At 42.6% G+C, this 12,756-nt stretch overlaps 1 protein-coding gene across 5 annotated transcripts; it reads left to right on the forward strand.

The window, feature by feature from the left end:
* Positions 1 to 1,230: 1,230 nt before the first annotated feature.
* On the forward strand, positions 1,231 to 7,017 carry TMEM100 (transmembrane protein 100). Of its 5 annotated transcripts, none has more exons than XM_033088958.1 (3): positions 1,231 to 1,316; positions 4,143 to 4,292; positions 5,762 to 7,017. In XM_033088958.1, the coding sequence occupies exon 3, from the start codon at positions 5,828 to 5,830 to the stop codon at positions 6,230 to 6,232; it is 405 nt and encodes a 134-aa protein (XP_032944849.1). In that variant the 5' UTR covers positions 1,231 to 1,316; positions 4,143 to 4,292; positions 5,762 to 5,827; the 3' UTR covers positions 6,233 to 7,017. The 5 variants fall into 5 exon arrangements, with proteins under 5 accessions (XP_032944849.1, XP_032944851.1, XP_032944850.1 ...); XM_033088960.1 differs by lacking the exon at positions 1,231 to 1,316 and adding an exon at positions 1,685 to 1,703; XM_033088959.1 differs by lacking the exon at positions 1,231 to 1,316 and adding an exon at positions 2,623 to 2,685.
* The last annotated feature ends 5,739 nt before the right edge of the window (positions 7,018 to 12,756 follow it).

Here is a 12,756-nt window from a genome sequence, read left to right on the forward strand (position 1 = left end):
CTCAAAGTAAAGTGCCTTGGGGTGGGGTGGGGAAAGCAATAATAATGTGACCTGTGATCCAAAAAGAACACGCACGCACAGATCACTTTCCCAAATGTCCATGATTTCAGAACACAAACGCAGACACACCCTTAAAAGAAGCACTGGAAAGGAGAAAAACTGGCCAGCTTCCCAAATCTCACTGAATCCAATTGGACTGGATGATGGCCGAGATCAAAGGCATGCAGTGATTGAACAGAGGGCCCAGCAGGAACTGGCATCTTCAGGAGTGCTGGAAATCAGCCAAGTCAACCACACTGCGCAAAAGCAAACTGAAAGTAAATATGGGGCGAGTAATCAAATGCACATGGGGTTGCTCCTCACAAAGTACAAAGCGTGAGTGTTCCCCAAGGAGCCATTTCCAGGTCTTCAGCAGCATACACTGCATGGCCAAATCAGAATGTAAACCCTTTCGAACCTTGAGACTGAACCTGTGGCTTCTACAGAAGGGAAATAGGCAAAATCTCTGCTTTGTCATGGTACTTAACCATCTTCTGTGCCCTCTTCCTGTTCTATAGCCCCTCACCTAAAGAACTTTGTTTCTGGTCTTGTTGCTAAGTAAAATGAGATATTTCAAATTAGGGGGCGTTCTGTCTGGAACAGCAAATGTTCCTAGCTCTGATGTTTAAGGTGCCCTTGGTGGAAGATGGCCTCAGTTCCTCAGAGATGTCATTTTCCAGTAAACCATCATTTCTGTGGTGCCTTGCCATTCTCTGATAAAGAGCGCTGATAAGACCACTCCTCTGATTTTAGGGAGAGGGTCCACACGAGACCCCAAATGCCATCTTCACCATTAATCCTTCTCTTCCTTTACTTCTCTTACTTGCATGTCACATCCAAAGAGATTAGTTTACCTTCCCACTCCCCACCCCCACACACATTCCAATCCCCACACCCACCTAGAAGTACAGAACAAGGATTACAAGATTCTTTTGCTGCAGGTTCACAGAATTACAGAAGGGGCTTTGGATAGGGGAAAACCTTGAAAATGAAAGGCTGAATGAGGAGATAAAGAGAGAAAAACACAAAGGAGGACCTTCTTTTCACACTTGGTTCCCTTTTTAAAAATATGGATCGCATTCTCAAAGGGGGAATCCTAGAAAAAAGTACAGCATTTGAGGGATTTCCTCTCACCAGTTTTTCTCCGGTCCCTTAATTGTGCATAAGCCTGTTGAGTACTTTGTTTACAGTCCCTAGGACCGTGATTTGCATCCCCCTCTCTGGGTTGTGGTTGGCCAGAGCTGGCAGCTGTCTCAGTCCGAGTCTGGCTGGGGAAGGTAAGGATCTTTGCCTTGCTTTTTGAAAGATCTGAGGGAGAAATGTTGAATGCCTATGGAGGGGTGGAATGAGGACGGGTCATAGATTTAATTTATGCGTTGGAAACTTCCTTAAAAGTTTTCCAAATTTAAAGGAATCTCCTGGAGCCATGTGTTTTAAAAAAGAACCAGAAAGATTTCCTTTCCCTTCTGAAAGGCTTGCAGAAAGAAGGCTGGTTGCCTTGTGGATGAGAGTTTGCATTTGGGGGCAGGTGTCCCTTAAAGAATCCCTAGGGGTGTTTCATATCTTCCAGGCACAGAGTGGAAGAAGGAAAAAAAAAAGAAAAGCATTCCAAGATATCCAGGCGTTGATCACTATGAATTCTCTTTGAATTTCAATTGGAAGAGGTAAAAGTCAGTTAAAACTGCATGTGTCTGTGGGTGTCATGATAGGTGCCCAGTCTTCAGATGCAATTTCTTCTTTATCACAAAGCTTTCTACCTCTTGGTACTTACCAACATAAGTCACCAATTAGCGACTTAGACTCTGGAGATGTGCCTCTGTATATCTAGAGAGATGCACCCTCTGTGGAGAAGAGTTAGGATGACTGTGAGACTTGAAGCCTGAGCGGCTGAAGAAAGCTTTGGTATTAGAAGTAATAGCAGACCTGCCTAGGCCCCCAGGATGGATACACTCACTCCCTGTCAGTCAGTCAAGGGCTCGCTGTGGGAAAAGGTGCCTCTGGATTCTCTCCAGAAGAAGGTTGATTCATGTACCTTTGACTTTGGTAATGGGGGAACATGATCTTCCACAGGAGAAGGTGACATTCCAACCTTCAGTGGGGTTATCAAACTATGTTGGGGGAACAGTGGCCCGTGCTGGGAAGTAGAGAGGCATTCCCCCCAAAGGCCACAGTTCACAGGAGGACGGCTGCTCGTATAAGAAGATTCTCAAGGACCTCCAAGTCATGTAGCTCGTGACCCCCAATCTCACCATCTTCCCAGGGCAATGTTGGCAAATGCAGGCATGTCCTGCTTCTACGTGTACCTTGTCGTCAACACCAAGTGACAGCGTCTTCCTGGATGATGGCTGTGTCTCCTTATGTCCCCCCCTTTTAAAATATGAGGGTGGTGGCAGCTGAGGCCGGCCAGGTACTCCTTCTCCTCAGCAGGCTGGTCTTCCCCCACTCAGCCATGCCTCAGGGACTTTTCAACTTTAGTTTTCAAAATAAAGGAGCCCTCTCTCTGGCTTCCATTCTATTAAAAAAAAAAAAAAAAAAAAGCTCTGGTCCCTCTTCCTTTTATGATCCCTCTCCCTTTTATGACAGAATCATCAAGATACTGTTCCTGACAGGCTGGAAAGAGCGGCTATCGGCTATCGTAGAACAGAGGTGAGATGCCCGAGAACATCCAAGCCCTCTGCCAGCAGTTAGAGAAATCTAACAACCCGAGAAAAAGAAGGAAAGCAAATCTCTCCTGAGATTTGATTTACATTTGTAGATTCGCTGTATCAATTAAAAAGACATTATTAAAACTTGTCTAGATTAAAAAGTAGAAGATGGGTTAACTTTTAGCTGTAGAAGTATAGGGACCAGTTTATAATAGTCTCCCAGTATTATCTCTTTTTTCTCCCTTCAGAAAGACAATCTGGGGCTTTAAAATTTCAAACAGGCTTGCCTGATAAACTATAAACCTATAATGCCATTTGGGGAGAGGGGTTGGGAAATAGACCTTTAACTTTATTGTTTGAGAAGGTGACATGTCAAACCGTATGTGTTTGAATGTTTAAAATACCTTGCTCCTTAAAGTAGGCCAATGAGAAGCAAATCAGCATTCAGCCAGGAGCGTGTTATAAACCTCCTGAATGAGAGTCTACATTTAACAAGCTCGCCACGTGATTCTCTGTGCCCATGAAAGACTGGGGTTCAAACTAAGGCGTTCTCTTGCTGTGTGAACTTCGTCAAATTATTTAACCTCTCTGGGCCTCATTTATAAACTCTATAAACTCAGTTATAACCTCATGTGTAAATGAGTGAGAATTAATATTAATGCATCCATATTGCACGCGCCGTGCCCATAGTGGGCACTCTATGAATGACCGTGATGATGAGGATGACGATGATGATTTCGACATTGCCCAAGTTAAGTCCGAGCCCAAATAGTAAGCAATTGTGTTTAAATCAAGATGACTGGCTTTCCCTCTTAACCACAAACATTTGTATTTCCCACCACGTTCCTAAGTGAAGTACCATCAAGTGAGGGGGGCGGTTTAGGCTTCAAATGGCCAGCACATACGTATAAATAAAGCACACCAGGGAAACCTAGGAACGTGGATTTTTGCTGGCTTAGAGACTCAATTCAGCTGCCCGATGACTTCACAGCTGTTCCTGCCACCCTAGAGTGTCTGTCCCTTCGGCTCTGTCCCCTCAGCTGGGTCTGCAAAGCTGACTCGGGGATTTTCTATGAAACTGCCTGATGGGAGGGAGGAAGATCTGGTGGTTGGCTGGGGAAAAAATGAGTAATGCAAAGCAGTCTACTTAGTAAATGCTGCAAGAGAAATAAAAGTAAAAGCTGGCTCCTGTCTCTGGGGATTCTAGAATGATTCTGACTTATCATGTCACTGAGCAGAGTTGGGGGAAGCCAAAACTCAGAATCTGCTGGCAAGGAAAGAACGAAGGGAAAAAAAAAAAAAAAGACAGGGAGGGGCAATCAGAGGGGGAGGAAATAAAAAGAGTCAGAGAGGGAAAGACAAGCGTCATTTAGGAACAGAGGTAGAGTGAAAAAAAGAACTCCAGGATCTAAAACCAACCATATAGTTCAGTATTTTTGTATCTTTTCTTTTCCCCAGAGGAGATTCCTCGTCCTGTCATTTTTATTGACAAACGTGCTGTGGCAGGCTGTTTTCCCAGAAGTTGACCGGGAGAAGCTGAAGCCCTGCAGTTTCTTCCCTCCCAAGACGCGTGGTTTCCCTGGTAATGGATTGCTTCTTCTCTCTGAGGTACGAGTACATAGTTTGGGGACGTAACTTCATTTTTAGATTAGCTTAAGCTTTGGGGTGAAGAGTGTTTTCTTTTCTTTCAGACATAATCTCTAATATCTTTTTACTGGCCTAGCCAGTGTTTAGGGTATCATTAGATAGCAGTGGTTAATTTGGTGACTAAAAATTACATGCCAATAGGCAGCTCTTCTATTTAGCTTCATTGCACAGGGAGTGACATTTTTGACCTCCCAAGGCAAGAAAGAACTTATGAAGTTTGGTTTGGGCTTGCATTTGGTTTCAGTGGATGCCTCACACTTTCAAAGTATTAATTTCATTGAAATAGACTTAAGTATCTTCCTTTAAACTCTTTTGGTAACTACAACTGCTTGATCCCTTAACTTCTATATAGCGTCTCGAGGACAAAAGAGAATGACTTAACATGTCTGAGTGGCAGACAAGAGTTTTCACTGATTTCTCCACATTTCAACCAGATGCTTTTGAAGAAGAGTCTCAGATTTTGTCCAGAAATATTCAGGTTCAAACCATTTAGAAAGGTGCACGGCATCAAGTCTTTTACACAAGGGCTTGGGGGAAAAACATGAATTGGTAAAACTTTACTGAAAATCTAGCATGATGATTATTTTCAACATGTCATGGTACACATAATATCAAAATTCCTTGTTGACTTGAATGGAATATTTGTGAATTGACAGCTAATTACTCTAATCGTTGATTTAAAAAATCATAAAATTATATCCTACAAAGTTGTTGAATTTTTTTTTCTTAATTTTTCTTTCTCCATTCCTTTCAAATGGATAGGAGGATATTGCCACATTTTAGATCCACAAATCCTATCGTAATTGTCACCAAATTTTTGCTGAACTGTGTCCACCCCATGGTCCCAGGATGCGTGTCGCATTGTGTCTCATAGTTACACAATAGAGACTTGTTGACTGTCAAGTTGATGTAGACAAACATCATTCGTATGCTGGCCTCTGGTCTTGACATTGATTTGGTGGGCAGTGAATGGGTGATAGTTTGGAAAGAATGCGTGTTATGCCCGGAAACATTGGCAGAGTCTAAGTTGCTAAGAATGGTGGAACGAACTGTGCGAAGTATTGTTTATAATGCAGTCGCCTCTTGAATGGGGCCGTTTTGGCTTAGGATTGAGGCTTTTCTGTATGCTTGGAGGAAAAAGAAGCAATAGACAAAGTGGAAAATGTAATAAATCATTTGTAGACCACCAGGGTGTACTAAACACTGCGGAGTGCTTCCTGCTTTTCATATCTTCCCTTTCTTTATAGTTCTCAGCTTTATCTTGCTTTTTGCCCAGTGCAAATGATTAGAAAAAGAAATTACGGTTGATTTTTCACATGCATCCGTGCCTCCTGGAAAAGAACCCAGTGGTAATTCCCCAGCTCTTTTCTTCTTCTTGCAGGGCTCACTCCAAGGCATTTCGCTGACATCTCCTATCTTCTCCTCCACAGCTTCCACCCTGGTGAGGCCTCCCAGGTCTAGTCTGTGAACTCAACTAAAAAAACTCCACTGTGAAAATGACTGAAGAGCCCGTCAAGGAGACCCTTGGGACCCCAAAGTCTTCCAAGCCAGGGACAATGGAGAAGAACCCCAAGAGCGAAGTTGTGGTCACCACGGTGCCCCTGGTCAGTGAGATTCAGCTGATGGCCGCTACCGGGGGTGCTGAGCTTTCCTGCTACCGCTGCCTCATCCCCTTTGCTGTGGTGGTCCTCATCACCGGGATAGTGGTCACTGCCGTGGCTTACAGCTTCAATTCCCACGGCTCCATCATCTCCATCTTAGGCCTGGTCCTTCTGTCATCAGGACTTTTTTTGTTAGCCTCCAGCGCCTTGTGCTGGAAGGTGAGACAGAGGAGCAAGAAAGCCAAGAGACGGGAAAGTCAGACGGCTCTTGTGGCAAATCAGAGAAGCTTGTTTGCTTAGGACTAAATGAGACCAAATGGGATATGTGGCCTCTCCCTGGGTTGGCCAGTTCACCCAGAACTAGTGTGGGAGAGAACGAACTTGGCATTGGAGCAGACGAGAGGAATGGGGGTGGATTGATGATGGGAAGTTGGACGGCGGGGGGAGGTGGGGAGGATCTCATGTGTGAGGAATGACTTATATCTCTTTGAATGACAAACTTAATTTTAAGGGCTATTTCTAAGACTGAAACATCAGCTTTTTCTCTACATTAGACACTTGAGGGCTCATGGGAGGCGTGCAGCGTTAGACAGCATGTAGTTCACCTTGGAAAGTAGCCAAGAAAAGATGAGAAAATAATCAAGTTCTGGCATGCGCGTGACCGGCCTCCAAGAGACATAACCCCCACGGCTAAGAAGTTGTATCACAAAAATGTTCTACTAAGAGTCTAAATTGCCTTGGACTTTGCCTATTTCTATGAAATTCTATGATGATTTCTTTTGTCAATAAGCTGATTCTCCGGCATCTGTTTTATTTTTCAGTTTTAATAACTCATAGCTGGTGGTACTTTTTCTTGAAGAATAAACTAATGTTTTTTTTATGTTTTAACATTGGACAATTTTAGATGATGATAATGTTGTGTCAGAAGTAAAAAAAAATAGGTAAAAGGCATAGCTAGGTGACATGGAGGAGGGGGTTAAATTAATATTAAAATGATCGAATATAGCACTTTTGATGGTTTTTACATAAAAGTTTAATGTACATTTCATTCGAAATAATACATACTCATTGCTGCTGAAACTTCTTAAATGGCTGCTTCTGTCGTAGTTTTTTTTATTCAGTACTAATTGCCCATCTTACCATGACTCATCCGCAATGTCTCAATTGTATTTCTCTCAATTGGGCATGTTGCTTATTCCTAACTTAACTAGAAGATTTTTATTTTATCCTTATCACATGATTTTTTTCATGACTTCTAAAGAGTACTGCTAATAATGTTTACGGTATTCTAAAAGATTTCTACATTATTACAAGTAGGAAATCAATGCCTGGGGTCAGGAATTTTATAACGTGCTCTTAAATGCGTCTTACATGTTTATTGACTCAGTCAGGAACTATTTGCTTAACGTATTTTTGAGCACCAACTCTATGCCCGGCATTACGTAGACTGTCAGGCTGCTGCTCAACTGAGTAAGTTCTAATAAAACTCGAGTAAGGTTATTGCTTCAATTCTGTGGACATCGCATGAATCCACACACAGCGAGGACTCTACCCCATAACTCTAGACAGAAACATTCCTGGTCCATGTAGTTTAAACCACACTTAACTTGAGTAGAAAGAGAATGAGGTACGAAGCCACTTTTATATCTTGGAGAAACAAAGCAAAACAAAACAAGCCTAGCCTAGCACTTTTCGATGAAAGGCATTGTAGCAAGGAATTTAATTAAGTATGGCAGGTGCCTCTGGTACTGATTGTTCCCCGGTGCTCAGGTAGTTTTGTTAAGGAGAGGTGCCTTAATGGCCTAGTTTCTCCTGGCTTTGAAGATCAGATGGTAAAAATCTGGATACAGTAGAATCCACCACAATATCTTAAACACACAGAGATCAACACTCTTCTGGACAAAACACAACAGTGTGGCATTGTGTTTATTTCAATGGGAGGGAGTCTGTGCTTTGATGCCTCTACTCTGCTCAAAGATTCAAAGGCGCCTCACTGCTTGATGAAGAAAGTTCTCAGGCAAGGGTTCAAGGTTCTCCATGGTCTGAGCCAAACAGATGTATCCAGCTTTCACGCTCACTCCAACCCCAAAACTCCTTATGAGTTCACCAGACTAGACTATTCACCACTCCTGGGTCAGACTTCCGTTTTCCTGCCTCCATATCTTTTCATGCTTCTGTTTTTCCTCCTCCAGAACGCCATCTTTTCCCTCTCTGTCTCAATATAGCTAAATCAGGCTTCTCATTGGAGCTCCAGCTTAAATATAACCTCTTCCTAAAAGCCTTCCGCTTTATCTGAAAGTAACTGTTCCTTCAAGAGTCTTTACTTATCTCTGATGGCAACTTTCATTTTCTAGCATGTTGGTGGCATCAGTGTTTTATCCTCTTTCAAAGCTCCTTAGATGTGCATGATGTGTCTCTACGTCTTTTTACCCCCGTGTGATGCCTGATAAAATGTCTGGCACAGAGTAGGTACTCAATAAGTATTTGTGAAATGAACTAAAGAATGAAAAATCAGAAAGTGAGTGGTTTATCCAGAATTACAGTCCATTTGTTTTAATCTCTCAAAAGAAAATACTTTGGTTCTCAACTCTCCCAGAATAGGTCATCCTACTCTGGTCTGCCTCTCCTTGTAAAAGCACCAGGTTTAGCTGAATATTTCCTACCCTTGTACTTCTCTAGCCATACCTGCCCTTCAAAACGCCTGAAAAGTGAACGCATGAATTATTTCAGGCCACCAGGGGGCCTCATACTGCTACCTGAGCCCCAAAAGAAACACCGTGGAATGACTTAAATTGTGATGACTGCTGTGGGATCATATCTGGAGATAGAAATATTTCTCCTGGATGTGAGGACTCAGAGAAGATTCTCCATCGAGCTCACTCTTACCCTCCTCCCTAAGCCAGTTCACCATGGCTATTTCTGGGTTCTCCTTGACAGTATGGGAAGGACTTGCCCTGTCCAGGGAGACTTCAGTCACATTAGAGAGCAAACACCCCTGCAAATAGATAGCCCTATTCACAGAAATGGTCCTAGTCCAACCTAGACTTGAATTATAATATCGCAATTATCTCATAACATATGTCTTTATTAGACAAGATTTGTCTTTACAAATGTTTTTATGATATAGTGATACGCAGATGTTAAATGCACGCATAAGCATGATGCAGGCATATACGGATGAAAAAGATAACCTGGCCCCATCCTGCAGCATCAGAAACTAGCTGTATCACCCAGCAGGATTTTCCCTAAACTCCACACATCACAGAATGCACAGGAACAGTGTTTAACCTCATCCTGTGCAGCAGGTCTCTGTCCAGGTGAGAACCACAGTCAGCCAGGTAACTGCTCTTCCTACCTCACTGTCTAGGGAGTCTTGCCTAGAATAGGTGGTCAAGGTCAGGTAGATCGTGCAAGTGGCCGGAAGATAAACCCAGGAGAGCCAGGTCACTAATCCTCAAACTTACCTCTTTGTAAATCCCCCTGTCCCTCCACACATCACACACACACTACAAGAGAGACTGAGATAGACAGATACTGGACTCCTGGGAAGTATTATGGTTTTAAATTTGGAAGATCTGGTTATGAATCTTAACTCTCCTGTTAAACTAATCAGGTGATCTTGAGAAGTTAAGCCTCATCTTTAAAATAAAGTTAATTTTTTAAAAATGATTCTGGGGGCAGCCAGTTAGCTCAGTTGGTTGGAGTGCGGTGCTCTTAACAACAAGGTTCCCGGTTCGATCCTCACATGGGCCACTGTGAGCTGTGCCCTCCACAACTAGATTGAAAAAACTACTTGACTTGGAGCTGATGGGTCCTGGAAAAACACACTTAAAATTAAAAAAAAAAAAAAAAAGCAAAGTTTAAAACAATGATTTTGTAAACTATAAAGTACTATGTAATTGTAAAATTGCTCTTTGTAATAATATCTAATACTGACTTCACCTTCTTTCTCTCCTCATATTCTCCCAATCTGTCTTTTAGCATCAAGCAGCCCCCTCTTTGGGTTAAACAGCTTTAATCAGTCACTTTGTTTAACCTTGACATTATCCACAAGGCTTTCTAGACCCAACATAATATGGGGAAAGTACCTGTTCCAAAGATGAGTCATAACTTACATTTCCTTAATATTGGTATAATTTTTCAGGGTTTTCACATACATTGGCGTCATTGTAAAGGTGTATTTAATATTTAATAGGTGGCCTCAACAACAACAAGAAGACCAGGAGAGGGAGAAATCCTTTCCCCCACACCCACTGCCATTTAAGCCAATCTTGTCCTACACTGTCTCACCGGGAAGAAGACCCGGGCAGGATCTAAAGAGAAACAAAAGAAGTAAATTTCTGGTTCCCAGTTTTTGAACTTCCAAGGACATTCCCGTGATTTAAAGCTTATCTAAGGAATTTCAAGGGTAATTTGTTTATATTTGATTTTTACAATACTCCCTGACTCTAGTACTTAATCTCGTGTACAACACTCCTCAACTGTCCCTGATATTCCCCGATATTCCCCACCACGCGTGGCGGCTAGAAGTGCGAGGGTCTACCCAGCTCTGCAGAGAAGCAAACCACAGTTCAGAGAGGGTAAGTGACTTGTTAAATCAAGGTCTCACAGCAAGTGAGACCTACAGCCAGGATGAGTATTATAGTTATCTGACATATATGCTTGATTATAACCAATATCATTTACAGGATGTCTCTTTAGGAACGGGAGACGACAAAGGTATTCTATCACCTACTTTTGAAAGATTCTTTTAAAAGTATAATATATAAAGGAAAGTGTACAGATCAATCAAATTCACAAACAAACCTGTGGAACTAACACCCAGATGATGAAACCAAAAGCCCCCCTTGAATCCACTTCCAGTAGCGCTCTTTCCAGGGGAGCCACGCTCTTCACCTCTGACACTAAGTAGGATTGCCTCTTATTTTTTAATTTTATGTCAGTGGAATTATATGGTATGTACTCTTTGGGCCTGGCTTCTTCCATGCAACATGACGTGTGGGAGTTACCTCCACGTTGCATGGAATTATAAGTGGTTCGTTCTCATTACTGTGCCGACTTCCATTGTAGAAATACACCATCGTTTATTTATCCATTCTACCGGTGATAGACATTTGGATAGTCTCTAGTTTCTAACTATTAAAGATAGTTCTTGTGGTAGCCAGCACCCCAAATGGCCCCCAATGACCCCCTGCCTCCTGGTAGTCACACTCCTCCTGCATCATCCCAGGGTTGGTTTGTGTGACCAATAGAATATGGCAGAAGTGATGGTATGTCACTTCCAAGACTAGGTTATAAAGTCACTGAGGCTTTAACCTTGGTGTTTCTCTCTCTCTCTCTCTCTCTCTCTCTCTCTCTCTCTCTCTCTCTGCTCTGGGGGAAGCCTTCTGCCATATCCTGAGGACATGCAGGCAGCCATGAAGAAGCCTGCATGGTAAGGAACTGAGGCATCCAGCCAGCAGCCAGAGAGGAGCTGAGACCTTCCAGCAACCACCTGAGTGAACCTGGAAGTGGATCCTCTCACAGTAGAGTCTTCTGATGACTGTGTCCCCAGCTGACAGCTTGGCTGGACCCTCATTAAGAAACCCAAAGCCAGAACTAGCCAGCTAGAGCCTCATTATATGAATTTTGTGGTCCCTAGGCACATTTGTCTCCATGGACCCTTTCTCCACTGGGTAGGGGGAGGAAGTGCTTCACATATTGCATAAAGGAAATCGTACTGACAGGTATGTGGGCTGCACATACTGTGGACACTGTACATATTGTACCTAATGGATAAACTGGCCCTTTACCCAGCTAGGTCAGTCGCAGGTGCCTGACCCACAAAAACTGTGAGATAATAAATGTGTGTTGTTTTAAGGTGCTAAGTTTTGTAGTAATCTGTTATTCCGTAATAGATAACTAATATGGTGAAATTGTGCGCTATTGTGAAATTTCTTCTCCATGATTTTTGGGGTACACACATACACATTTCTGTTGAGTACAGACCTAGGAGTGGAATTCCTGGATTAAAGGATTGGTATGTGTTCAGCTTTACTGCCAGACAGTTTTCAAACATGATTGCACGACATGAAAGAGCTGGATGCATTATATATCTACATCGCTTTTAAAAATATTTTCTGTCTTTTCCATTTGAGTCATTCTGGTCGGTGTAACACTTGCTTTTAAAGGATATATTTAAGAAAGGGGATGCAGCCCAAGAACTGGGCTGTGACAGGGCAGAGCAGGCTAGAGATGGGAGAACAAATTAGAGTGGAAAAATAAGATTCTGATTTGGGCTTTGAAGAAGCAAAGCAGCAAAAGATAAATTCTCAGGGAAGTGTTCTGGAGACCAGGAAACCAGACTAGAGACTGGGAGTTGAGCTCACAATGCTAAAAACAGCACTGTGCTCCAAACATTATGCTCTGAGTTTTGCACGAATGAATCTCATTTGATTCTCACAACAACGCAGTGCAGTAGGTACTATTATTATCTTCATTTTACAGGTAATGAAATTGAGCCACAGATAAAGCCGACTAATTGAGACCACACAGCTAGTAGAGTAGACTCCGAGTTCGAACTCTTGAACCCACTCGCTTAACCATTATCCTATATTCCCTGGTACACCATAAACTTTCAAGACCTGATTCTTGAATAAATGTCTCAAGCAGAAGCTGAGCAACACAGGGTCAAGAATTCAAACTGAAGCTACAGTGAGTAACAGTTTTGAGAAACCAAGACTAAAAACATAGATGACTACTGAATCATTTGCCATCTGAAGCCAGGTCTTCTTATCATAACTTCCACATGTTTGTAGCATCTTACTTATATCAAGACACTCCTG

Source organism: Rhinolophus ferrumequinum, chromosome 21, assembly GCF_004115265.2.
Source record: "Rhinolophus ferrumequinum isolate MPI-CBG mRhiFer1 chromosome 21, mRhiFer1_v1.p, whole genome shotgun sequence".
Lineage (NCBI taxonomy): Eukaryota > Metazoa > Chordata > Mammalia > Chiroptera > Rhinolophidae > Rhinolophus > Rhinolophus ferrumequinum.